Here is a 27,739-nt window from a genome sequence, read left to right on the forward strand (position 1 = left end):
ATTTGTACCACACTGAGTGCCCAAGATTCAGTGTAATTTGGCCTCCTTTACTTGCCAGATAATCTCATTTGGTTTTGGTTTCCCTGGTGTGTACTCAGCTCTATGCTTCCCGGCAATCATAGCTCTAGTCCCTCCGGGGAGTTAAACTGGGCAGACTCTTGGCCTCCCTCTGCTGCCCTGGGGAAGGCCCTGAGCCCAACCCACCCAACGGAGGCCACTAATTGAGGTGGTGCTTGGTGGAGGCTGGGGCCCTTCAGAAGGCTAATATGGAGTGGGATCAGCCTAAGGATTAATAGCCTTGTGACCTTCTGTGAATGCTTAGGAGCCGCTTTATTCCTAGAAAGCTGTGGCCCTCCCCTACTGAAGAATGTGATCTATAACTGGAGTGATTCAATATCTGAAAGCACCCACAGGGAGTTTGGAATTCAAGATACAGCTTATTTTGAAGGTCCAAAGATAGCTTAGTCATCTCCTGACAGGGAAAACCTCAGTTCACATCCCAGCGGGGTTCCCTTCTTGGAAAAGCCGGAGCAACTAGAGAGGCAGTGATTCCCACCTCTTGGTGAGGAGAGCACTAACCTTGCATTGGTCAGAAAGCTCGCTGACTAAATATACACAGCACTGAAGACAGAGCCAGATCGTCTTTCAATGGTAGGGTATGACTGGAAAATCTTTACAACTCTTTCTTCATTCTGATGCCTCTTATGGTGCCTGTATCACCAGATATGGAGACAGTCTTTGTTGGGGAGTTGGAGGGGGGGTTGGCTCTCAAGCTAGGACAGATGTTCTATGTACCACATGAGGGATGCCAGGATTCTAAGTCTGCTCCAAGAAAGAGGATTTGACATTGCACCCTATGTCTGAAATGAAGTATGTACTTTATATTGGCTAATGGGATTTAAATTTAAAAAAATAAAGCAATGATAAAGCAAAAACATTTTTTTAAAATATTTCTAAAAAAGGATTTGAAAGGTCGAGAGGATGAGGGAAAATTGACTTTTGTAGCAACAGAGAATGTGTTTTGTTAAAGAGCTTGGCCATGTGGTAACTCTTACTCTAATAGAGATACTTGGTCTTGTCAGTTAAAACCAGTAAGCCCAGGAAAAGCGGTTGGCTTTCTGAGGCGCTGCCTTGTGCTCAAAATAGGAAGAGTAAAAGTCAACATGGTTTTTCCTAACGTGAAGGAAGACTCTGCAAGCTCCTCTTTGTGTGTGGGTGATTACAGTTTACACTCTCTTTTAGTGTGGCCCGGTTTAAAATATAGAACACCTGCCTCACCTATAAGAGCCGTGGGATGAGATGCTGGTCCTGGACTAATAAGGATGTGAATTTTGGGAAACACTCGCATACCATGGACCGGAAGGTATTAGAGATCATTTTTAAAATATAGAGGTATCAAACTGCTACTTAGAAGTTTCTTCTGGTTTTCAGTGTATTTGTATCTATTTTGACCTTTAAGGAAAGTTTGGAAAGGTTAATGTGGAAGAAAGGGGATAGCAGTGGAGAATTCTAAGATGGGCAAGACTGGACAGCAGACCCTCAGCAGTGGTTTCCCAAATGCTAAACTCCTGGGTGAAATTTTTTTTCTTGGAACTGTGCAAAGCAGGGCAAATTCCCAACCCTATCCTACTTGCTATCTCAGGGCTTTTCCTCTGTGGAAAGTAAGAAAATAAGAGATTCTTTTTTTTATTTTTTTATTTTTTAAGATTTTATTTATTTATTCATGAGAGAGAGAGAGAGGCAGAGACACAGGCAGAGAAAGAAGCAGGCTCCATGCAGGGAGCCTGATGTGGGACTCAATCCCGGGACCCCAGGATCATGCCCTGAGCTGAAGGCAGGCACTAAACCGCTGAGCCACCCAGGGCCCCAGAAAATAAAAGATTCTTAATTGTAGTTGTTGTCCTATCTTTTTTTTATTTATTAAACTTCGTTTTTAGACCATTGTACATTAATGTGTAGTTGTAAGAAACCAGATGGGGCTTTCTCATGTACCCTTGAGTCCTTTCTCCCCCTCAGCTGTAACATCTTGCAAATTTATAATACAATACCACAAACAGGATATTGACATTGATACATGTTCAAGGTACAGAACATTTCCATCACAAGGATGCCTACTGTTCCCCTTTTATAATCATCTCCTCTCCCCATCACTCTGCTCTTGTTCCCCTCCCCACTCCTGCAACCATTAATGTGTGTTCCATTTCTACAGTTTTCTTATTCCAAGACTGTTAGATAAATGTAATCATGTGGCTTATGACCTTTGGTACTGGCTTTTTTCACTTAGGATAATTCTCTGGAGATTGTTCCAGGTTGTTGTCTGTATCAGTAGTTGTTTTTCTTTTTTTTTTTTTTAATTTTTATTTATTTATGATAGTCACAGAGAGAGAGAGAGAGAGAGAGAGAGAGAGGGGCAGAGACACAGGCAGAGGGAGAAGCAGGCTCCATGCACCGGGAGCCCGACGTGGGATTCGATCCCGGGTCTCCAGGATCGCGCCCTGGGCCAAAGGCAGGCGCTAAACCGCTGCGCCACCCAGGGATCCCCAGTAGTTCTTTTTTATTCCTAAGTAGCATTCCATGGTAAAAGGATATGCCTCAGTTGGCTTAATCATTAACGTGCTGAAGGACATCTGGGTTGTCTGATTTTTGGCTACTGCTAAAATAAAAAAATTAAAAATAAACCTGCTATAAACATAAATTTTCATTTTTCTGGAAAAATGCCTAGAGGTGCAATTGGTGGGTTATATGGTAGTTGTATGTTAAAAAAGAAAAGAAAGGCAAATGTTTGCCAGAGTAGTAGAACCATCCTACATCCTCATGAGTAATATGAGTGCTCTAGTTCCTCATCAGTGTTTCACATTGTCTGTGTTTTTGCCATTCTGCTAAGTGTATAATGGTATCTCGTTATGGTTTTTAACTTTCACCTACATAATGGATAATGATTCTAAATGTCATTTCATGTGCTTATTGACTATTTGTATGTCTTCTTCAGCTAAATGTCTGTTCATGTCTTTTGCCTACTTTCCAACTGATTTTTTTTAAGACTGTTGAGTTTTCAGAGCTCTTCTTCTATTCTAGAAACTAGTCCTCTGTCAGATACGTGGTTTGCAAGTATTTTCTCCTACTTTATTCCTCATATTTACATCTACTTTACAGGGACAAAAGTTCTTACTTTTGATAAAGTCCAATTTATTTAACTATCCCTTTTATGGATTGTGTTTTTGGTGTCAAGGCTAAGAACTCTTTGCCAGGACCCAGGTCTCAAAGATCTATGTTTTTTGTAGTTTTGTATGTATACTATGTTCCATTTTTTTTTATTTAAAGATTTATTTATTTGAGAGAGAGAAAGCACACATGGCAGGGGCAGAGGGAGAGGGAGAAAAAATTTCAAGCAGACACTGTGCTGAGTGTGGAGCCAGATATGGGCTCGATCTCATGACCCTGAGGATCATGACCTGAATGGTGGAAACCAAGAGCTGGCCACTTAACTGACTTGTGCCACCCAAGCATCTGCTGTGCCCCATTTTTAATTTTTATATAAAGTGTGAAACTTATAGATAGAAACTGTTTTGCTATTGTCAAACATCGCAGAAAAAACGGCCTTACCTGCCACCTCCACCAGTAGGGGAGCCTATGTCTTTCCCTTGCAAGGCTGTGCCTTATCTAGCACTTAAATGCCAGGATCAGAGCAAAGACTCTGCAGGGACTTTAAAACTGTAGAGAAGACCTGGCTTTTACGGTGGGTATGATATAGATGAAAGATGCAATAGACGCTAGAGTCCATCAGACCTCTTAAAAATTGTCACTTTTTAGATGCACAATATGGGCAACTTGCTCTACTACTCTGAGCCTCTGTTTCTTCGTTTGTATTAAGATTTTGAAGATTAAATAAAATATGTGAAATGACTGGTAACAAAGGGTTTTCAATAAATGATCCTATTCTTCAAACTGATCCATTACAGGTGTTGAAAGATGACCAATGGACCATTGTCAGACAACAGAAAAAGGCCAATTGTATGTAGCCTTGAATTTTCTAAGGGCAAATTCTCTAGTTCATAGATAAACTAGGAATCCTGTATTCTTCCTAGCTTGGTGGCTAATACTGCCCCTGGTAATTTAGCTACTGAGTCCTAGTTTGCTAAAGATGGCAAACGAAAATTTTATTATAATTCAGTTAATTGCTGGAAGATTGAAGGACTTAGGAAAATGACATGGCTAGGAACAGATTTTTCTTATCTGATTTTTTTAAATCAACTCATTAAATTATGGAAAGATGTGAAATACTCATGAAATTAAATTCTGCTCTAAAATAATGTGAGGAAATTCCATCTGTTCTATTAGGAATCCTTAGGAACATCTATATTAAATTTTTTTTTAAACAAACCAACTTTATAAATGACTTTTGAGCTCTTACTGAATAGTATTAACATTGAAAAATCAGCTCTCACCTTTACTTTCAGTACCTACAATTTTGCTGTTCACATTTTTTTTTTACCATCTCCTCTTCCCCTTATAGAAAAGGTATAAAATGTCCCCCTTCTTTAAGGAAAAATTTTTTTTTCATCCAGCAACATCTCCATAGTTCTGAAGATCACATAGCATTGGATCTGCCATAAATACTTTATTTTTATGCAATTGATTTAAAAAAAAACAAATAAACATCAAAGGCTTTTGTGTTTTATGTTCTAGGACCATTTTAGAAGAGTAATGTTCAGGGTGAGGGCATATGTAAAAGGCAGTTGTCATTGCTCATTTGTTTCTTGGGCTGGTGGGAAGACCATTAAGGCTCGTGCACATAGGCATCTGGGGTCTTTTTTAGCAGAATCTGCTTGAACCAGAAGCAGTCTCCCCAGGAACCATCCACTTCCCACCTTAACACTGGACCTTCAAAACCTGGAGCTCAGGCAAAGTTCTTAGTCTCAAGAACTGGATCTGTCCTTCCTCAGTTTACTTATCCCTTAGAGCATGTTTTGAGGAGCAAGAGCTAATTCACATAAAGTAAATTATCATTTATTGGTATATATATTTCTGAAGTTTGATCCTGGCATTGTTTAGAATGTCTATCCTCTTAAAAATCTTCTGACTAGAAGCATAAGAGTCTGTTGATACCAGATATAAAACCTAATAAACCTAAGTTTAGGGAAGTTAATACTTTAATGTTGGCCTTTGATATACCACTAGAGACACTGCTTCCTGGGGTTGCCTGCTAATATATAAATTCTCATCACTTCAGACAATCAGGGAGAAAAGTTTTACCTTTTATTTTTATGAAACTGACAGTACACTAAATATTCACAAACCATAATCAACCTCAAAATTGACCTAAAATAGAGACTGAGAACCCTTGTTTGGCTAATTTAATCTCCTATGGTAAAACCAACTGAATTTTGACATTGTGTGTGTGTTTCAACTGAATTTTCCATTCCATTTCTACACCTAACAAACTCAGTTATAACCCTTTGCTTCTATGTTTTCATTCTATTAAATATTCTTTCTTTCTTTCTTTCTTTCTTTTTTTTTTTTACTATTCCAGTATCCCCCTTCTCAGCGGTACAGTTCATCTCGACAGCCAGGGAGAGAGCCTGGATGCTCAAGGTAAGGTTTAAATATAAAATAGTGTAGAATTCCTTGTCTACAGATTACATTGAAGTATTAATGCCTTTTAAACAATTTATTTTCAAAATTCCATCATACAATTAAAGCAAGTATTACAGTAAACATGCTCCATTAAACATTATTTTTCAAGCTATCTTCCATTTCCCGTGTGTTTGAAGGGCTAATTAACTGCTATCAGCAATTCCTCTAAAAATGGTGAAGCCAATTAAAGTTTAATTTTGGAGATATTATTAGTGATAAGTGGAGGGAGAGAATACCAAGATGTAGTCAGGTAACCTCAGGACATTTTGTGTTATTTGTGGACAAATGATTTTTTATTTCATTTATCATGAAACAAATCCAGGCAGGTGCTCAGACTTTATGATAGAGGATAGAGCATATTTGGGAAGGAGACAAAGACTCACAAAGCCTCACTTTTTTTTTTGTCAGTTTTGGTTTTGTGTTTGAAATGCAATAATTTGACCTTCACTTCTTTCCTTCTGGTATTCTGAATCTCTCTCTAATGCTTTCAAGGTTCATTCACCTCCAGCAGCTCCCTAGAACAAAGGAACAATTAACTGAAATTCCACCAGATGGCAATATTTGGAAAGCCATCCACGGAGGTTTCAAAGCTAAGAGCTACTATTGTTCAGAGAATAGACTCAGTAAAACATCCTAGATTTTACCAAAGGTATTCTAAACACCTTTAGTTTTACTTCTTTCCCCACAAAAAAACACAAAAGTTTTTACAGAAAAAAAAAAGTAACGGAGTATATGTGGTGTTTTGTTTTTCATTCTGGGATGACAAAACGAGAAACTTTATTCTCAAGTAATTCTCTTAACAATCCATATTAAAAGTTCAAATCAACGGATAATATATTTAGTTTGGGGTTTCATGGAGATAAATGCTATGATTAATGGTCATTTTTAAAATGATAATAAAAAGCTAAAATTCTAAAGAATAGCATTTTAAGGAGTTGTCTTGATATTCAACCAAGTGAAATTTGCAGATTTAAAATACTTGTACTGATTTGAAATAACTTACTTAAATGGGATGATTAAACTTTTCTCCTTTTGCTCTAATGAGAATGGAGATCCTGAACCTTGAATGGTGTCCAAACAGCTGGACTTTTCAAAGACCAGAGCTGGGAAAGAGGGGTATAGAAAGGCATCTGAGGGCAATTAAAATAGAAAGAACCAAGGAGAGTCACCTAAACTTGCTTTGTACACCTAAAAACAGACCTTGGGTGCCCTTTGAAACCTGCTCTTGTGCTACTAGCCCTTCTGGTAAGGTGTCTATGTGTCTGGGATAGTCCTGGTATACTTCCATTGTCTTAGAATATAGTCTCATAAGCACCCCTTTTCACCCTTAAAAGTATCTTCATGTAGGTGATAAATTCTACGGTTGCCTGCCTTCTAGGCAGGTACATTCAAAGAAAAAGTAATAGAGGAAGGTGGCCTAATACCTTAATAGGGAGTCTGTTTATAAACCTCCTTATATCTAGGACTACTGGACAAATGCTCCCTTTTCTGTAAAGAGCCACATCATGAATATTTTCTACTTTGCGGGCCATACACTGTCACAACCCTTCAAGTCACTGTAGTGTGGAAATCACCATAGAAATACATACATTAATGGGCTTGGCTGTGTTTCAATAAAACCTTATTTACAAAAACGGGCAGTAGGTGGCATTTGGCTAGTAGGCCATAGTTTACAGAATCTTGTGAGCTAATTCTCTACCTTTCCTATCCCGTTACAAAGAAGACAGCCATCCTTAAATCTTCTTTCTCTTCCTATCCCTTCTAGATTGCAGCCTCCTTGCTTAACCCTCTCAGAGACTGGTATTGACAGTTGCTTGAGTAACTAATCTCAGTTGTGTGATTCCTGAGCATCGTTGGCTAAGTCTAGGGGCTTGCTCCGTATCCAGATCTATTTCTGCACTCTGCATACCGTGCCTGTACCTTTATACCTCATGTCCTAGAACAGCCTCCCTTTTGAGATATCACTTGAATCCTAGAGTTAAATCCTGGAGCAATAGCTATTTAGTAGACAATTTAACTTTATACTTTGGTCCTCACTGTCTATGGAAAACATAGCTACGTGAAGGAAATATGTTGACTATATCAAATGTTGACAATATCAAATTTTTATAAAAATGGTATTTTTTTTTAAAAGATTATTTATTTATTTATTCATGAGAGACATACACAGAGAGAGAGAGGCAGAGACACAGGCAGAGGGAGAAGCAGGCTACATGCAGGGAGCCCGATGCGAGACTCGATCCCCAGACCTGGGATCTTGTCTGGAGCCGAAGGCAGATGCTCAGCCGCTGAGCTACCCAAGCATCCCTAAAGCGGATTTAAAGGAAAGAAGAAAGTGACCCATAACACTGTCCCAAAATAACTGTTCAATGATTTGTATATTTGCCTGTCTCACAAGTATTTCTATTTTTCTATACTGGCTGTGATCTGTGTTTTACTTAGCATTAGTCACAAACCTCTTTCAAGAATCTTCAGAATTCTTCTTAGAATTCTTCTTAGAGTAGAATGGTATTATATCAACGTGTCATAGTACCCTCCAGTTTTGTTGCTATTGGTTTGGTTCAGTCCAATTTGTATTTTTCCATCTATTTCCTTAGTACAAAATCCCAGAAATTGATTATTTAAAGATATAATAGCCATTCTCATGACTTTTAATCTGGTTTATGGTACTTCTTCCCAAATGGTTTGGAGTCCCTCACAAATATTTGTAATCTGAGAGGACTAGCATTACCACAACTTGACCAGAAATAGCATTTAATTCAATAATGTTTACTGAGTGTCTCCTATACATGAAGACTGTCCTAATTGCTTTGGTGTATATATATAAATGATAGGCTTTTACCACAAACCTTTATTGAGTGAGTGTCTGCTCTAAACTATGTATTGTAGGGATTCCATGATGAATAGAAGATAGCTTCTGAGTTTAACCTTATTGGGAAGCTAAGATAGATATAATATATATAACATCTATAACTGTATACAAAATGAGATACACCATAGGAGAAATACAGAAAAATATGTTGGGAGTTTGAGAGGCATTGGCAGGGTGGGTGGGGTAGAGATGGTATCTGAGGTGAACCTTGGAGGTAAGTTGGATTGGAACATTCAGGTGGTAAGACTTGCTATTCATTCCATAAACATGTATCAATAGCTAACTATGTGCCAGGTGCAATGCCAAAAGCTACGTTATAAAGGCAAACAAGACAGAGATCTTAAAGCTTAGCATCTAGTGGAATTGACTGCTTTAAAAAGAAAAGTATGTTAAGTGGGATAGCTTGTCTAGCAGAGGATACGTGGGGGTAGGGATAAAGCCAGGACCCTCTTTCAAAGACCAGCTTTTTCATGGCTCTTCTTTTGATATAGTTTTCCTCATTAGTTATATCAGAATCTGTGGGAGATCTGATTCTGTAAGTTTGAAGGTTATTCTAGTTGGCTGACCAACATTCTAATTAAAATTTGCCTATATTTACAGCCCCCTCGTCCCTGGATTATATTCAGTGAGCATGCTAGGGCTGGGATCATCAGTAAGACCTGCATCCTAGCCCTGACTCCTTGATGACTGAAGCAAATCACCAAGAATTACAGGATTTCTTCTGTATGTTGTTTTTCAAACAGCTGGAAGGAACCTCAATCTAATCCAACTGACCCATTTTAAAGGTGAATGTTCTTGAGTGAGGAGAGTTGACTAGCCAACCATCAGATGTTTGGTGAACAAGCCATAGCACCAGAACCCTGGCTCCTGATTCACTTCCTGCCTGTTCTGTGCTCATTTCTAGAATTTTCCATATGATAAGAACTAAAAAGAGAATTAGCCTACACATTATTTTTTGTGCATATAGATGCAATATGTATTTTAACCCAGCTCAGACAACCACCAACAAACTTCTTAAATTCTTATTTTTAAATTAAAATTTTAAATAGTAATGAATAGATGAGTGGTAGAAACAGAGGGAAATATGGCAAAAGTTCCTACATCTCATTTTTCTCCTTTAGGATCCAGACAAATAACTTGGCCACATTGAGTTTTTACCTGTTGAGTTGTAAAATAATTGGAGGTAACATAAGTATTGGATACATTGCAGGCACTCAGCAAGTGTTTTTCTTTCTCCTTCTTTCCTAGATCTATAGGTTCTTCACAGGGTTCCTTTTGTTTATTAATGAGGTTACCCTATAAAACTTACGAAAATTAAATGGTGGAATGAGAATACATTTATATAAGTATCTGGTATAGAACTTAATATTCTCATTTCTGAATTTCACTTAACTATGCATAAGTAGCAATTTAGAGGTTTTTGTTCATGGTTCTTTATCCTTCAGTAGCTTATTTCATGTAGTCTCTGGATGTGGGTAAGACTTAGGAATTTTCTGTTATCTACTCTAAAATATGTAAAATATGGAGATGACTCAATGAAGAAAATATAGCTAAATATTAACAATTTAAAATCTAGCTATGGGTATAAATATATATTATGCTATTATACAGATTTTTTCTACTTATCTGTGTATTTGAAATGTCTTGGGTCAATTTTTAAAAATTATGTATTAAGTATTAAACTTTGACCATGGCCCCATCATTGTGCAAATGCAGAGGGTACATTTTGGGCAAGAGAGGATCTCTACCCTGCTGGAGCTATGGCCCACTGTAGGGAACACTGATGCAACTGGCAATCTACTACAGGGTGCTAAGCACTATGTCGGGAGAAGTAAAGGATGCCATGGGAACCCCTAGCAATGAGAGCAAAGCTCCAACTGGTGCAGGGAGGTCAGATGAGGCTTCCAAGGGCAGGGACCTCTCCTCTGAGACCTGAAGGAAAAGGAGGAGCCAGCCAGCAGGTGTTGAGCAAGGGAACTAGAGAAAAGGGAGAGCTCTTTAGGCAAAAAGAGTAGCAGCCTCTTCAAAGACTCGGAAAGGAAATAAAAGAAGCATCTGGCATATTGGCTAAATTGAAAGAGGTTCAGTAATAAGCTGCAGCATCAAGGGGGGCATGAAAACGGGGCTGGAGAGACAGATCAGGGAGGGCCTTGGCAGGCCAGTAAAGACCTTTGGGTGGTATTCTGAAAGTGATGGTTGAAGTGCTGTAAGTCAATTGCCAAATTGCCAGTTCCAGGTCTTAAAATGGTTCCTCTAGCAGCTGTGGACAGTGATGGAGAGGGATAAGAGGAGAGAAGAGGGGAAAGTGAAAGATGCTGAGCATCTGGTGAAGGTGGTGACAGCTGGGGTAGAGAGGTCAGTGGATTTGAAGACCAGTTAGAAGGTGGGGTAGACAGGATCGGGTAAGGGAGAGGTCAGGGGTTAACTCTTTGACATGTGCATTGAATGCTTGCTATGTGGTAAGTGCTGTATCAGTGCTGAGAAGAAAAATAAGGTAAGCTCTGGGGAATAGAGTGCAGGGTTAGTATTTTGAAGAGGAGCCCAAGGAAGAGAGTTCTTTGCAGAAGTACAGACCAGCTCTTAGGGACCCCCATCAGAGGTGCCATGATGAGAAATAGTCACCTGGTAACCATGAAACTGAGTGGGCTCCCTGGAAGATCTGCCAGTGGCAGTGGTGTGATAGGGTAATGCCCAGATGCCTGGTACAAGTGGGAGGTTTGAATGATATCCGGTATACTGAGATAGGAAACACATGGGAACAGAACATTACAAGTGTGATAGCAAGAACCCAAAGCGTTGTATTGAACACATTGAGTTTAGGGTGCCTGTGACATCTAAAAGGGTGTATATGGGGATTTGGAATCTGAACCCCAAAAGAGAAAATAAACCACAAATACAACTGTGGGAGTCACTAGCCTATTAGCAGTAAGTCTTGAGTATAGGTACAATTAGAACCTATAATTAGAACCTTTAAGGTAGAGTGGAACCTTAAAGATCATCAATATTTAAGAGGCAGATTAAGAAAAAGAATATAGGGATCCCTGGGTGGCGCAGCGGTTTGGCGCCTGCCTTTGGCCCAGGGCGCGATCCTGGAGACCCGGGATCGAATCCCACGTCGGGCTCCCGGTGCATGGAGCCTGCTTCTCCCTCTGCCTGTGTCTCTGCCTCTCTCTCTGTGTGTGTGACTATCATAAAGAAATTTTAAAAAAAATTAAAAAAAAAAGAAAAAGAATATACCCATTTCCATAGCAACAATATGGACAATGGCCAAAAGGTAGAAGGAACCCAAGTGTGCCCATCTATGGATAAAGGGATAAACAAAACATAGTGTATATGACAATGAAATATTCTTGTGCCTTGAGGGAAACACCATTACATGCTACTACATGGATAAAATGTGAAGATCTAATGTTAAAGGAAGTATCAGTCACAGAAAGCAATACTGTATGGCTCCACTTATGGGACACCTGGAATAAAATGCGTGGAAGGAGAAAGTAGGACGGTGTTTTTCAGGGGCTGGGGAGAGAGAGCGAGCTGGTGAGTTATTCAATGGGTATAGAATTTCAATTGTAATTGAAAACTATTCTGGAGATGGCTGCTGATTTATGGTGGTACAACAGTGTCCATGTACTTAACACCACTGAATTATACACTTAAATGGTGAAAATGGTAAAATTTATGTTCTGCGTATTTAGTACAATGAGAGAGAGATTAACGATTAGCCAAAAACCCAGGAAAAAGAGCACTTGCATATGCTGCCATGGAAGCCTAAGGAAAATAGCATTTCAGGGGCACCTGGGTGTCTTAGTGGTAGAGGGTCTGCCTTTGGCTCAGATCGTGATCCCAGAGTCCTGGGATCGAGTCCCACACTGGGCTCCCCACAGGGAGCCTGCTTCTCCTCTGCCTATGTCTCTGCCTCTCTGTGTCTCTCATGAATAAATAAATACAAGTCTTTAAAAAGAAAAGAAAGTGTTTCAAGAATGAGCAAAGGGTAAATAAGTCCAAATACTCTGCAAAGGTTAAGTAAGATCATGACAAAAATGCACCTATTGACTATTAGCAACAAAGAGGTAGTTTGGGATCTTATGATGAGGCTAACTTCAATGACCCGGTCACACTGGAATCTAAACTGGGGTCCAGGGCAAGTGGAGAGGGTAGGTTTAGATGAGCCTTAAGCTATTTGACTATAAAGAGGAGGAGAGAAAGAGGACCCTGTGGGGAAGAAGAGTTGATTTAGAAAGGTGCCTACTTCGTAGGTAAATGTGTAGGGTTGCAGGTAGGAAACTTAAATTCTTGTCTGATGGCTTCAATAGCCTCTGAAGTCAGAGGCAAGACCATCTGCTAAGGGAGGAGAAGGTAGAAGGTCAGAGATCTAAGCAGAGTATTAAAATGTCTGATGTATGAAGAATAACAGAGGTGTTGACTAGGGAAGCAGAGGGATGGTCTGGAAGCACTGACCCCCCCCCCCCTCGGGTCTGGGGCCCGTGAATTTATAGCTGAGCTAGGCAGAGTGCCCTTTCCTCCAGCATGTCTCAGCAGTCCAAATGGGGCACATGCACCTGAGCAGATGAAATGATCATACGGGCTCCTTTATGGGAGAAACGTGAAAATTGATCATGAGGACAGTACATTTAAAGTGGGCTTAATACTTTATTTAAAATGTTGTAGGTAAAAGAAAAATAAAACAGGTGCCAAAGGACTGGTTGCCAATGTTTTGGTTTGTAAGGAGTTTAAGATTCCTGCAGCAATGGTAACTCATGAGGGCCCCCTGTTGACAAAGTAGATTATTAGGGACCAGTCTTAATTAACAATTGATTGGATTAATTCAAAGTGAAACTGAACAGTTTGTGTAATTTGGTGTCCCCATTCACAAACTTGGATTGCCTGGACCCCAGTTGAGATTCCAGTTTGACCAGAGGCAACTACTCTGTGGCACAAAAACAAAACTGCCAATTGGTTAGCAAAGCTTTAATGCTGTATATCCTTACAAAAGATTTCTGCTTTAAAAAAAATTCCAGTAGAGTTAACCATTAACCAATGTTGTATTAGTTTCAGGTCTACAATACAGTGACTCAACAATTCTAGTTGCAACAATATGGGAGGACCTAGAGAGATTTCAGCCTTTTGCGTAGAGTACCAGGATTTGGTTAGGTAATACTCATTTTGCTAGCAAAAGTGTCACTAAAATTGCTCTGCGGTTGACATACCTTATCACCTTACAAGTGGGCTGTGGTATGTGGAAAAGAATGCAGTTGACATCCCCTGGACTGGTGTCTGGGATGCTTGTGTATATTGAGGCCCCTAATCAAGTGTGGCTTTTACCCCCATCACCATCTGAGTTTGTTTTTCCAGTGTGAAAGATGAAAAATAATAAATATGATGGGCACCAATCCAGGGATACTTCTTATTCCCGCTGATACCCTCACCCTAGAGCAGAGTTCTAAATGCTCTACAATGATAATGTTCCATATCTGTGCCCCCTAATTTGATAGCTATTAGCCGCATGTGCCCACTGAGGGTTTGAAATGTGGCTATGAACATTTCCTATACACCTTAAGTCTTTAATCTTAATGCGAAAGGCCACATGTGGCCAGTGGCTACTGTATTGGGTAGCCAGCTCTAAAAGCCGTATTAGATAGAACTGAATTTTTTTTTTTTAAGATTTGTTTATTTATTCATTAGAGACACAGACAGAGAGAGGCAGAGACACAGGCAAAGGGAGAAGCAGGCTCCTCGCAGGGAGCCCGATGCGGGACTCGACCCCAGATCCCGGGATCAGGACCTGAGCCAAAGGCAGGCACTCAACCACTGAGCCACCCAGGCGTCCCAGAACTGAAATTTTAAATACAGCTTACTAATAGAGCCAACCCAGGAAACTCACTCTGGTCTTTGATGTCCAAACAAGTCTGGCCTGGCCCCAGTCCAGTCTGCCATCAGGTTGGTTACATACAGCCTTGGGATTCCAGTCTGTGTGAGGGTGAATATGGGGAGGGAGTAAGATCTGAAAACAACCTACAGCCAAGGTGGATTCACCTTCAGTTTACCTAAACTCTCTAATATTTGAACACCAGAGTCCTGTTTACAAAGAAGAAAAAGATAGGGAGAAAACAAACTTGATTTAATGGCTACTGTGTGTTAAGTACTCTGCTAGTGACTTTACATAGGATGTCTTATGCAAAATTGGTTCATTTATTTTATTTATTTATTCACTCATGAGGGACAGAGAGAGAGAGGCAGAGAGAGAAGCAGGCTCCATGCAGGGAGCCTGACGTGGGACTCAATCCCAGGTCTCCAGGATCACACTCCAGGCTGAAGATGATGCTAAACCTCTAAGCCACCGGGGCTGCCCAAATTGGTTCATCTTTATATGTCCTATGTGGAGTTTGTTTATGCTTTTTATAAATGAGTTTGAGAGCTTAACAAGCTTGTTCAGGGCTCCTAGCTAATAAGTAGTAGAGGCAAGATTAATACCCAAGCAGGAAATGCAAAGCCATTTTCCACAAGTAGTACTCACAGCTAGATATACATGTTGGGAAGTACCAGAAAAGCAGAAAACCTTTGGGGTAGGATTGGAGGTGGAATAGAGGTAATAGGGGGCAATTGACTGATGCTATGTGTATCTGTTTAATTCTGATTATCTTGGAAGTTGTACCTATACACCTCCTCTGTCTGCTTGCCTGCCCTCTTTACCCTCCCACTATTTTGGTTATGTTGATCATAGGTTACCCCTTCATGGAACTACAATTACTAGTGCCATAGGGGATCCCTGGGTGGCTCAGCAGTTTAGCGCTTGCCTTTGGCCCAGGGCATGATCCTGGAATCCCAGGATTGAGTCCCGCATCGGGCTCAATGCATGGAGCCTGCTTCTCCCTCTGCCTGTGTTTCTGCCTCTCTCTCTCTGTGTCGCTCATGAATAAATTAATCTTTTAAGAAATGCACAATTGAGTAATTTTAATTTAATCAAGAAACAGAACTAAACCATTGTCTTCACTACCATCTAGGCAAAAGTCAAGCTACAATTATGAATACTTATGATGTATCTCATAAGAAATATAGTAGGTAATCAAAGGTCTCCCAGAGCTCCAATGCTGCCTGCCTTTCTTCTTAAATGCCTTACATAGTTAATGTTCTACTTTTGTAATATTCCCGAAATTTCAATTATTGAAAATAATAGTAGAAATCATGAAAAGCCAATCACCTGTAATTCTATTCTAACAATTTTTCTTTTCCTTCTAGTCCTCATTCATATAATTTCATGTAGTTGGAACAATACCTTGTGCATACATCAGTATACTGCTTATTAATTTCATTTTATGTCACAAGTTTTTCATGCTGTCACACATATTCCTGATTATAATGTTAAGGTCTATAGAACGGTCTATAAATTGACATCCTATTATTATTCCAACCTCCCATTGTTTGACTTACGGAGTCTCTTTCAAAGCTAAGTTTGGTTAAGTTTTAAGCTTACAGTTCTTAACTGGTTAAATAACCCTGACTGGAAGTCCCATATCGGTGTGTTCCCACATCCCTTGAGAATAACTATGGAATTCCAGAGTGGGTATTACCTTGGATTTCAAATTTTCTCACATGTAATTTTTCCAAAACATAATATTCTAAATAAAAGTAGATGATGCATTCTATTTTAATTATCATTCCCGCCCCAGACGTTAGGCACTTAATTTATGCTTTTTGGATTCTGCATAATCTATAAAACTGGCTTGACATGAGATTGCTCAGCGGCTTATACAGTAGATGACAGATTTTCAGCCTTGCTTACCTCAAATATCATTCCGCTTAAAATGCATGCACTGACGTGTTTGCCTCTGTTCTAAAGTTAGTCCTATTTCAGTCTTCAAGAAAGCAATTCCAATGAATCACAGATTATCAGGTTAACATCAAAGTACATTAGGTAACATGAACAGTAAAGGTCAAGGTAAGCCAAAGTGCTTCCCTAGAGAACTAAATTCTAGGTCGTGAGGATTTTTTATTTTCCAATACTTCATACTCTTGCTTTGGAGTATGGTGTTAGTCCTTTACTGGACCATGAGGTTTCAAAATGCTGATGTGTTATGTTATGATTTTTCAAGGCAATGACTAGGCTACATAATATCTGCTTGGTAGAGTTTCCCTCATGGGATTCTTGTGCTTCCAACTTTATTTTTGCTCTTGGGGAGTGATACATTTCAAACTTGTGTGAGGTAATGCCACTCACATAACCTTGCTTTGGCTTACAGGCTGAACTAAATCATTAGCATCCTTTTCCAATGCCTGGCTTAGAGAAAAACTCTGCTCAGTTTGTCAGAAAATAAGAATTGAGTGCTTAGAATGTTGTGTAATGACATTATTGCCTCCAAAGGGGATAACCATTCTTCTAGAAAGGTCTCTCGAAATAAGAATATCCTATCACTATTGCCTCCTGCTCAAAACAAAATTTAAGAAACTGCCTAACTCAGGCACACTATTCAATCCTCCTCTTTGTTTCCTTAAAGTTATTTAAATTCCAGTTAACTCAGTGTAATATTAGTTTCAGGTGTATAATTTAGTGAGTCAACACTTTCATACAACACCCAGTGCTCATCACAACATGTGTACTCCTAAATCCCCACCATCTATTTAGCACATCCTCCAACCTCCTTCCCTTCTGCCGACTATCAGTTTGTTCTCTGTAGTTAAGAGTCTATTTTTTGATTTGCCTCTTTCTCCCCCCATAATCATTTATTTCTTAAATTCCACATATGAGTGAAGTCATATGGTATTTGTCTTCCTCTGACTTACTTTGTTCAGCATTATGCTCTCTAGCTCTATCCATGTCATGGCAAATGTCAAGACTTCATTTTTATGGCTGAGTAGTATTCCAGTGTGTATATATATCACATCATCTTTATTCACCATTCAGTGGCCATTTGGCCATCTAAATGCATGTATCCCTTCAGTATTTTTGTATTTTTTTCAGTAAGTACCTAGTAGTGCAACTGCTGGATCAGAGGTTAGTTTTATTTTTAACCTTTTGAGGAACTTCCATACTATTTTTCAGAGTAGCTACACCAGTTTGCATTCCTACCAACAGTGAAAAGAGGGTTCCCTTTCTCTATATTCTTGCCAACATCTGTTGTTCTTTGTGTTGTTGATTTTAGCCATTCTGACAGGTGTGAGTTGATATCTCATTGTAGTTTTGATTTGTATTTCCCTGATGAGTGATGTTGAGCATCTTTTCATATGTCTGTTGGCCATCTGTATGTCCTCTTTGGTAAAATGTCTATTCATGTCTTCTGCCCAAAGCTGCATTTCATCAAAACTTCAATATTTTATTGTATGGGAAGATATCAAAACATAAAGCATGTGCTTTTAAATTTAATTCCACTTAAGTGAAATTATTTTGGATTTCAAGGTAAAAATGGCAGAGAATTCTGGTCAAAAAAGGTCACCTTGCTAGCACAAAGAACAATTCACTTGGATGGAACTCAAGTGGTTTTAATTATTACAGAATTTTGGCTATCCTAGGATGGTCATAAATGCTTCAGAAGAGGTGAACTTTGAGCTGAGCCTACTTTTGTAAAATCTAGATTAAGGAGGAGTAAAAAGGCCATTCCAGATACCAGACAGAAGGCATAAGGAACAGCATAAACCATGCCAAGGAGGGTAGGAGGCGATGACGGATTCTTTAATGTGATTACTGGAAGATTAAGGGAGAAAGATAAACCAGGATCAAATAGTACTGAGTCCCAAATACCAGACTAAGTCATCTAGGCTTTATATGTAAACTTTGTATTTTAGATAGTGGGAAATACTGAACACAATGCAAATAATCTAGAAACATTGAATTCTCAGATGGTATTCTAAAAACATAGTTTTGCCTCCTTTCTTTCCAGATCATCAATTGAAATAACAATTAAAAAAAAATTGGCAGTTCTGGAAACCTGAGTAAGGACCAGAAATTGACAAACTTCTAGAACATGGAAAGAGGATATGATTATATTGCTAATTTAAAAAGTTTTAAGACAAAATATGGAAAAAGAACAATTGAAATAATTCAAAGAATTTGTATAATTTAGATGAAATCTGTGAGTGGAAGAAAACAAATCTATCCTTAGAATAAAAAGTATTGAATTAATCAAACTCCACTACCTATTTGCTTAAAAAAAATGCTACGGATAAGATGAGATTAGGGAACATGAGTTCTTGCAAACTAAAAATCAAGAGAAAGACTTTGAATGTTGACAGAGTATTCCAGAGTACAAAACAAAAGGTGAAAAATATTGAGAGATCTGAAAGGATGATCTAGCAGTTCCAACATAGTTTGAATCTCTAGAGGAAAAAAAAAAACAAATCAGAAAAGCCTAAAGATGCAGATTAAAAGAAGCCAACCCTATACCCATCTTGGTGAAATTTCAAGATACAGGATGTCTTAGAGCTCCTGGGGTGGAAAGTCAGACAATGAGAAGATTACCAACACAAGCAATCACCTGAATGGAATAACTTTGATACATAGTTGGAAGCTAGGAGACATAGAACCAGGCTGTCAAAGCTCTGAGGGAATGGATTTTGGAACTATAATTCTGTACTCAACCCAAGTATCAAAAAAGTGTAAGAGCAAATAGACATTTTCTGACCTGAAGACTTAAAAACTTTACCCCTCTCCTCAAGCAACTTGAAGATATAGTCTAGAAACATAGAGAAAAAGATAAAAGATAATATGACATCGAAAAACGATGAGACTACTGACAGAGTCCAATTATAAGAAACCTCAAGATGCCAGCAATAATATCAAAGCAATTGGCCTACATTAGTGGGTTCTATGAGGAAGTCTTACAGCAAAGAGTCAGATTCTACTATAAATTTAGAGTTCAAATCTGAATATTATTTATCATACAATGATGGTTATAGGTTATAGTTTTCTTCTGTCAGAAAAAAAAGTCTCTAGGAAAAACTATGTAGATACAGATAGGTCAAATACATAGATATGGTAAGACTCAACTTTAATCTTAAAATGAGGCATGCTTTTGAGCAATTAATGGCCTGTGGAAAGATAATCCATTTGACTTTGGTTTATTAGAATATTCTTCTGATTGCAAGATGTAATGAGATTATATTTCTTTCTCTATGAAAGGTAACACCACTTAATGTTGGAGAGAAGAAAAAATGACCTAATAAGTTCTATTTACTGGACTTCAAGTTCGGAAGCAATCTACAGTCAAAACAAGGAAGCCTTAAATACAGTCATAGAACATAATATAAATATTAAGGATAAAGGAGACCTAATGGTAAAGCCATGAAAATTAAAAGCAGAAAAGTTTGCAAAGAGACATAAAATAGAGAGTTGATAGGTCATGCTCCTTGGAATGAGTCAAGAAATGGGATTTTAAGAATGTTGCTTAAAGTCCTAACAGTAACCACTGGAGTAATTCAAAATATTAACAATAATTGAGAGGCAAGAAGCAATAGAAGTGTTGAGTTTCTTTCATAGTGGAAAATACTGTGTTGATAAATTAAGAATAGAACATACCTGAATTTTTAGAGCTACAATTGTAACCCCAGGAGAATTAAAAGCAGAAGTACTTCAAAAAGATTATTTAAAATGGGACTAGGGGTAAGGGAAAGTAGTAAGAGATGTTTGCTTTTAATATTAGACATTCTGTATGCCCTCATTCTTCTGCATATTCCACAAATTACAAATACTCCCCTATGTTAAGAGGATTGAAAGGAGAACACAGATGGACTCTCGGAAGCTTTCACATTTGCCTGTAGCTCAGGTGACATGATTATGGAAACAAAAAATTGAGAGGCAATTGGAGAAGCATGGGTAGGATTTGGTCATTTGGTAAATAATGGAATAGGATGGTTTTTTTAAAAAGAGTAAAGTAAAGATGTATAATATTTTCAGACTCCTGACGAGGGTAATCTAAACCAAACAAATGGACAAAATGATACCCAGGATAATATACTTTTTAAACTTGCTGATGCCTTGCTATTTTTTTTTTTTATCCAGTAGCATTTCTCTAGGCTGGTCAAGAAATGAAAATGTGGCCATTTTATTAAGTGATATTTGTCATGTGGTCATATATTTGTCATAATGTGATAATCCAGATTTTTTTTATTTAATCATAAGTGTCAAATATATCACTAAAGAACCACCGTGGACCACAGGAAAGAATAAGTAGCACTTGTTTTGGTCAAAACTTTCAGGTCAACAAAGAGTTGATGCTTCAGGTTAACAGTGTATACTGATTCTATCCAATCTTAGAATGATTTGATCTATGGCTGCAGGAAAGAGCCCAGGTTTTTCTACATTAGAGGCACTCAAAGCTCCAGAGCACTAAATATTGAAGTTTTCAGTGAGCTTCTAATCCTACTCTGCTACCATGAGCTGGGATTTTAGCAACTTCCTAGGCTTGATCTTATTTATCCTATTTTACTACAAGTCTTTAAAATACCTCAGTTGTGGGCAGCCCAGGTGGTTCAGCGGTTTCGCCCTGCCTTCAGCCCAGGGCATGATCCTGGAGTCCTGGGATAGAGTCCTGCATCGGGCTCCCTGCATGGAGCCTGCTTCTCCCTCTGCCTGTGTCTCTGCCTCTTTCTCTCTGTGTCTCTAATGAACAGATAAATAAAATCTTGAAAAATAAAATAAAATACCTAAGTTGAAGCTGGGAAGAATAGAACCCTTTCGTAAACTATCAACTCGCCTTCAGGTCCTCCTCATTCACAGCCTGACATCATCCCTCACTCATGAATTATCTGTTGCAATTATTTGCTGAAGGCCTTTCGACTAAAACGCCACCTTTTTCAGACTGCAGTAGAACAATGCATTTTACACAAATCTACTTCAATTCTTAAAACCGTATAACTTGCTTTTCTTTAGCAAATGTAAACAATCTCAAGATTAATAAAATTTACAAAGATCTTTGGAACAGAATCCAAAGTTCACTGAGCTTCCATTTCCCATTTTGCAGAGACTGATAATTATGTATAAAATCACACAGAAAACGTGGCTCTCACATTTGCCTGACTGATAGTCAAGGGGAATCAGAAAAAGATCTTTTCAGTAAATGTAATACTGTAGATGGCAACATCTCCCCTTGCCACCCATCTCCCCTTGCTTTGTGTTGCGCCAGCTAAAATCCAAGTGAAAAAGTTCTGAAAGGTTAGACAGATTGCCTTTGTTTTGGTTTGTGGTTGGGTTCTTGCCTTCCATGTTGTGAATGGTTAATGGATAGATTTAGAAGAGGGACGTAAACTTCTGTTTTTGGTTTTGGGGTTTTTAATTTTTATTATTATTATTTTTTTGCTTGGAGGGAGGCAGATTGGAGAAAATAAAATATGAAAAGTAATCCAGGTTAACAATACATCCTAGAATCGCCTCATTAGGAAACAACCCCCCCCCCCAAGAGGTTCTTCAGTCACCTTAGTGAAATCAAGCTGCTCACCTTGACCAGCACTAGTAAAGCCACATTGCTTTTCTCCATGTGAATGTGTCCTTTATATAGTATTGGTACAAGGCATGACCTAAGCGTGGATTTGCAGCTGTTTCATAACTGCTGTGAAGTTTATTGGCTCAGCTCCACAGTGCTACGTCCAAACTTCAGGAACTCTTCTCAAGTAATGCAAATGTGGGAGGAGAGCACTCGTGGGATGATTTCCTTTACTGAGTCGAGGCTTTTGTGTGCAGAATGCGAGGCTGCTGTTCAGCAGGTTGTGTCCAAATGTAAGTGACCAGCCAGAGAAACTTTTTTGGACTTGCCGTCCAGCCTCGAAACTCATTCTCTCTGCAAAACTTTGAACCTAGGAAATAGCAACACCAGGCTTCCTTGTTTCTTCCAAGCAAGAATTGCCTATGAATTTTTAAGCTGATATTTTAATTTGCTGAAAACAGGGATTCCAACTCTCAGATGTAATCGGATGTAGTCAGGGCAGTTGTGAAGCTGAGATGGTGGATGAATGTTCCTGGCTTTCTCTCCTCGTCCTGAATGTTCTGGATGGACAGGGACTCTAAAGAGAGGACAACTCAGATCCTGTTACATTTACATCATAATTCATGTGACCTGAGTTGCTGTCCTCTTCCTCACTTTACCATGAGGCAAGCTGAAGTTATTTTGAAATGGTAGCTGAGAGGTCTGGCAGTGCCACTGAACCTAGGCTACAATAATCAGAGGGAAGAATCTATCTCTATAAGAGCTCATGTGAAGGATTCAAAATAGAAATATTACAGGCTCTTTGCTTATTACCGGGGAAGTCTTTTCTCATGCTGATACCAGGAGGCAGAACTAGCAAATTAAATCCCACCCTTCTTCTATATGGTGAGGGATGGTAGGTTTCTAAAGGTAGTTAGATTGTGTTAGGGCCCTTCAGTAGCCACAGTAAAACTTTGAATGTTTATCCTGAAAGCGACAGGAAACCAGTGAAGACCTTTAAAAAAAGAAGGGATAAAAGATAGCTCTTGTGGTGATAGTTCTGAAGCCTTGAGGAATAAGAGCAAGGAAGCAAGCAAACTTCTCAAGAGTCTCATAATCTAGGCATGAAGTAGTAGGTGTGCAGTAGGGGGTGACGAGTGGCAGGAGAAAAGAGGGGAACTATGTGTCTTGTGTCACATGAAATTCAGTGAAATGAACAGATATGGTGACAGGATCAGACAGGGCGGAGGTGGGGTGGGGCAAAGATTCTGAGGAGTCAAAATTGAATGCTGAATATGGGCCCAGTTCAAGCAGGAGAGATGACAAGAGGGTGGGGAGAAGCTTCCTCATTAAATGCCCTGTGCATCATCCCAAGCAATGGCGCCAGCCTAATTTCTGCTTCTGGTCTGCTTATTCAGTAAGTGAGGGAAGCGGTGATGACTATAGACACCACACCACATTTTTACAAGGTGCTTCTGGAAACCTGAATGGAGATCTGATTTTTTGAGTTGCAGTCATGGCAACTTTCCCTCAGGGAAACCTGCTCTGTCAGCAGATAATGTCTATTTTCTGCTGGTGTTGTCTGTCACTATATTTCTGTCACTACCACGTGGGGTCAGGTGTGTTCTCCCTCCCCAGGAATATTTGGTCTCTCTGCCGAAAATTCCGTATCCTGCTAAGCCATTCACTGGCCTCTGTCCCATCTTGTTCTGTGTTGTGGTGAGTTGGAAAGCTCTGTGGGGCTTTGCCATTCCTGAGGGCTCCAGACACAAAGCAAAGGACCAGTTCCCTCTACTTGCAAATCCCCAAGTTGACTTGAGGCATGACTGGGACTAGGAGAGAGGACAGGTTCCCTTCTCAAGGACACTCACCAGCCTCCTACCTCAACAGCCTCTAACTAGTAATGCACTCTTGTGATTTAGAGTGTGCACTTTAAGTTCTGAATCCTTCAAGGATCTTAAGCCTTTGATACTTGAAAATCAGACTTTGGAAGCTCACAAATTTTTCTTCAGGTTACTATCCATGCCATGGGCTTTAAAATCTATTTTGAAACTCAATACTTGAGCACTGATTGTTTTTTTTCTTCTCTCAAATTCTTTATTAACCCTGTGGAGGAGATAGGGAGTTAAGGAGTTGGAACAGGGTGAGTGTGGCGCAATGTATTTTTCATGGATGGCTGCCCCAGTAGCTCCTCTCCCACATGGTTCTCTTAGAGTGTGATATTGACATTCCTTCCATTTATGATTCTGATGGAGTCAATATTCCTTCTTGAATCTGGGTTACTTTGACCAGCAAAGTATTAAAGAACTTATGCTTTGGGACTTCCAAGAGTAGATTCTGAAATCCCATGCATGCTCTTCTGCGTGTTCTTTAGGGACAGTCATGCTTGGAATCAACCTGCCATGCTGGGAGGGTGCCCAAGCAATGTGGAGAGGTGTGTATGGGTGTTCCACCAGACCCCCAGCTGAGGGGCCCAAAAGGCAATGTCGACCACCAGTTAGTGAGGCTGAGGAAGTCATTAAGGTGATTTCAGTAGTCACCTATCCTTTCAATTACAACTGCATGAGAGATCATAAGTGACAACCACCTCGTATGTCTAGTCAGCCTCAAAATAAAAAATAATAACATGATTGCTGTTTTTACCCACTAAGTTTTTTTTTAAATTTATTTTTTATTGGTGTTCAATTTACTAACATACAGAATAACACCCAGTGCCCGTCACCCATTCACTCCCACCCCCCGCCCTCCTTCCCTTCTACCACCCCTAGTTCGTTTCCCAGAGTTAGCAGTCTTTACGTTCTGTCTCCCTTTCTGATATTTCCCACACATTTCTTCTCCCTTCCCTTATATTCCCTTTCACTATTATTTATATTCCCCAAATGAATGAGAACATATAATGTTTGTCCTTCTCCGACTGACTGACTTCACTCAGCATAATACCCTCCAGTTCCATCCACGTTGAAGCAAATGGTGGGTATTTGTCATTTCTAATAGCTGAGTAATATTCCATTGTATACATAAACCACATCTTCTTTATCCATTCATCTTTCGTTGGACACCGAGGCTCCTTCCACAGTTTGGCTATCGTGGCCATTGCTGCTATAAACATCGGGGTGCAGGTGTCCCGGCGTTTCATTGCATTTGTATCTTTGGGGTAAATCCCCAACAGTGCAATTGCTGGGTCGTAGGGCAGGTATATTTTTAACTGTTTGAGGAACCTCCACACAGTTTTCCAGAGTGGCTGCACCAGTTCACATTCCCACCAACAGTGTAAGAGGGTTCCCTTTTCTCCGCATCCTCTCCAACATTTGTTGTTTCCTGCCTTGTTAATTTTCCCCATTCTCACTGGTGTGAGGTGGTATCTCATTGTAGTTTTGATTTGTATTTCCCTGATGGCAAGTGATGCAGAACATTTTCTCATATGCATGTTGGCCATGTCTATGTCTTCCTCTGTGAGATTTCTGTTCATGTCTTTTGCCCATTTCATGATTGGATTGTTTGTTTCTTTGGTGTTGAGTTTAATAAGTTCTTTATAGATCTTGGAAACTAGCCCTTTATCTGATATGTCATTTGCAAATATCTTCTCCCATTCTGTAGGTTGTCTTTGAGTTTTGTTGACTGTATCCTTTGCTGTGCAAAAGCTTCTTATCTTGATGAAGTCCCAATAGTTCATTTTTGCTTTTGTTTCTTTTGCCTTCGTGGATGTATCTTGCAAGAAGTTACTATGGCCGAGTTCAAAAAGGGTGTTGCCTGTGTTCTTCTCTAGGATTTTGATGGAATCTTGTCTCACATTTAGATCTTTCATCCATTTTGAGTTTATCTTTGTGCATGGTGAAAGAGAGTGGTCTAGTTTCATTCTTCTGCATGTGGATGTCCAATTTTCCCAGCACCATTTATTGAAGAGACTGTCTTTCTTCCAATGGATAGTCTTTCCTCCTTTATCGAATATTAGTTGCCCATAAAGTTCAGGGTCCACTTCTGGATTCTCTATTCTGTTCCACTGATCTATGTGTCTGTTTTTGTGCCAGTACCACACTGTCTTGATGACCACAGCTTTGTAGTACAACCTGAAATCTGGCATTGTGATGCCCCCAGGTATGGTTTTCTTTTTTAAAATTCCCCTGGCTATTCGGGGTCTTTTCTGATTCCACACAAATCTTAAAATAATTTGTTCTAACTCTCTGAAGAAAGTCCATGGTATTTTGATAGGGATTGCATTAAACGTGTATATTGCCCTGGGTAACATTGACATTTTCACAATATTAATTCTGCCAATCCATGAGCATGGAATATTTTTCCATCTCTTTGTGTCTTCCTCAATTTCTTTCAGAAGTGTTCTATAGTTTTGAGGGTATAGATCCTTTACATCTTTGGTGAGGTTTATTCCTAGGTATCTTATGCTTTTGGGTGCAATTGTAAATGGGATTGACTCCTTAATTTCTCTTTCTTCAGTCTCATTGTTAGTGTATAGAAATGCCACTGACTTCTGGGCATTGATTTTGTATCCTGCCACGCTACCGAATTGCTGTATGAGTTCTAGCAATCTTGGGGTGGAGGCTTTTGGGTTTTCTATGTAGAGTATCATGTCATCAGCGAAGAGGGAGAGTTTGACTTCTTCTTTGCCAATTTGAATGCCTTTAATGTCTTTTTGTTGTCTGATTGCTGAGGCTAGGACTTCCAGTACTATGTTGAACAGCAGTGGTGAGAGTGGACATCCCTGTCTTGTTCCTGATCTTAGGGGAAAGGCTCCTAGTGCTTCCCCATTGAGAATGATATTTGCTGTGGGCTTTTCATAGATGGCTTTTAAGATGTCGAGGAATGTTCCCTCTATCCCTACACTCTGAAGAGTTTTGATCAGGAATGGATGCTGTATTTTGTCAAATGCTTTCTCTGCATCCAATGAGAGGATCATATGATTCTTGGTTTTTCTCTTGCTGATATGATGAATCACATTGATTGTTTTACGGGTGTTGAACCAGCCTTGTGTCCCAGGGATAAATCCTACTTGGTCATGGTGAATAATTTTCTTAATGTACTGTTGGATCCTATTGGCCAGTATCTTGTTGAGAATTTTTGCATCCATGTTCATCAGGGATATTGGTCTGTAATTCTCCTTTTTGGTGGGGTCTTTGTCTGGCTTTGGAATTAAGGTGATGCTGGCTTCATAGAACGAATTTGGAAGTACTCCATCTCTTTCTATCTTTCCAAACAGCTTTAGGAGAATAGGTATGATTTCTTCTTTAAACGTTTGATAAAATTCCCCTGGGAAGCCATCTGGCCCTGGACTCTTGTGTCTTGGGAGGTTTTTGATGACTGCTTCCATTTCCTCCCTGGTTATTGGCCTGTTCAGGTTTTCTATTTCTACCTGTTCCAGTTTTGGTAGTTTGTGGCTTTCCAGGAATGCGTCCATTTCTTCTAGATTGCCTAATTTATTGGCGTATAGCTGTTCATAATATGTTTTTAAAATCGTTTGTATTACCCACTAAGTTTTGAAGTGATTCCTTACACAGCAATAGGGAACCAACAGAGTGTTGGTATTACCTATATTACTGCATAACCGACAATCCCCAAACTCATACACATAAAACTACCATTTTGTTATAGCTCATGATTGTGTGGATCAGGAATTCAGGAAGGTCTCAGTTCGGCAATTTATCTCTGAGCCACATAGTGGATCATGATTAGCTGTGGTGACTGGGGCCAGAGGATGCTTCTTCAGTCATGGGCCTTTGAACTCTCTGGGTTCACTGCCTCTCCCTATCACTCCTCCTTCCCTCCTCCCCATGATCTCTTCCTCTGGGGCCTCTCCCCATGGCTCATACTTCCCATAGCATGGTGATAGAGG

The 27,739-nt window shown here is 39.4% G+C and overlaps 1 protein-coding gene across 5 annotated transcripts in view; it reads left to right on the top strand.

Moving 5' to 3' along the window:
- The window catches only part of MAPRE2 (microtubule associated protein RP/EB family member 2), a 159,959-nt gene that overhangs the window by 25,972 nt on the left and 106,248 nt on the right, over positions 1-27,739 (top strand). For 3 of the 5 annotated variants that reach the window (XM_077900459.1, XM_077900460.1, XM_077900458.1), the window contains one exon: positions 5,531-5,592. The exons of the other annotated variants lie outside the window; for them this stretch is intronic. Coding sequence is in view for 1 of the 3 variants with exons in the window: in XM_077900458.1 (XP_077756584.1) it covers positions 5,531-5,592 (62 nt within the window). In the remaining 2 variants the exon portion in view is untranslated. The remainder of the gene's footprint in view (positions 1-5,530; positions 5,593-27,739) is intronic. 5 annotated transcript variants of the gene reach the window in all.

This window comes from Canis aureus, chromosome 6 (assembly GCF_053574225.1).
Source record: "Canis aureus isolate CA01 chromosome 6, VMU_Caureus_v.1.0, whole genome shotgun sequence".
NCBI lineage: Eukaryota > Metazoa > Chordata > Mammalia > Carnivora > Canidae > Canis > Canis aureus.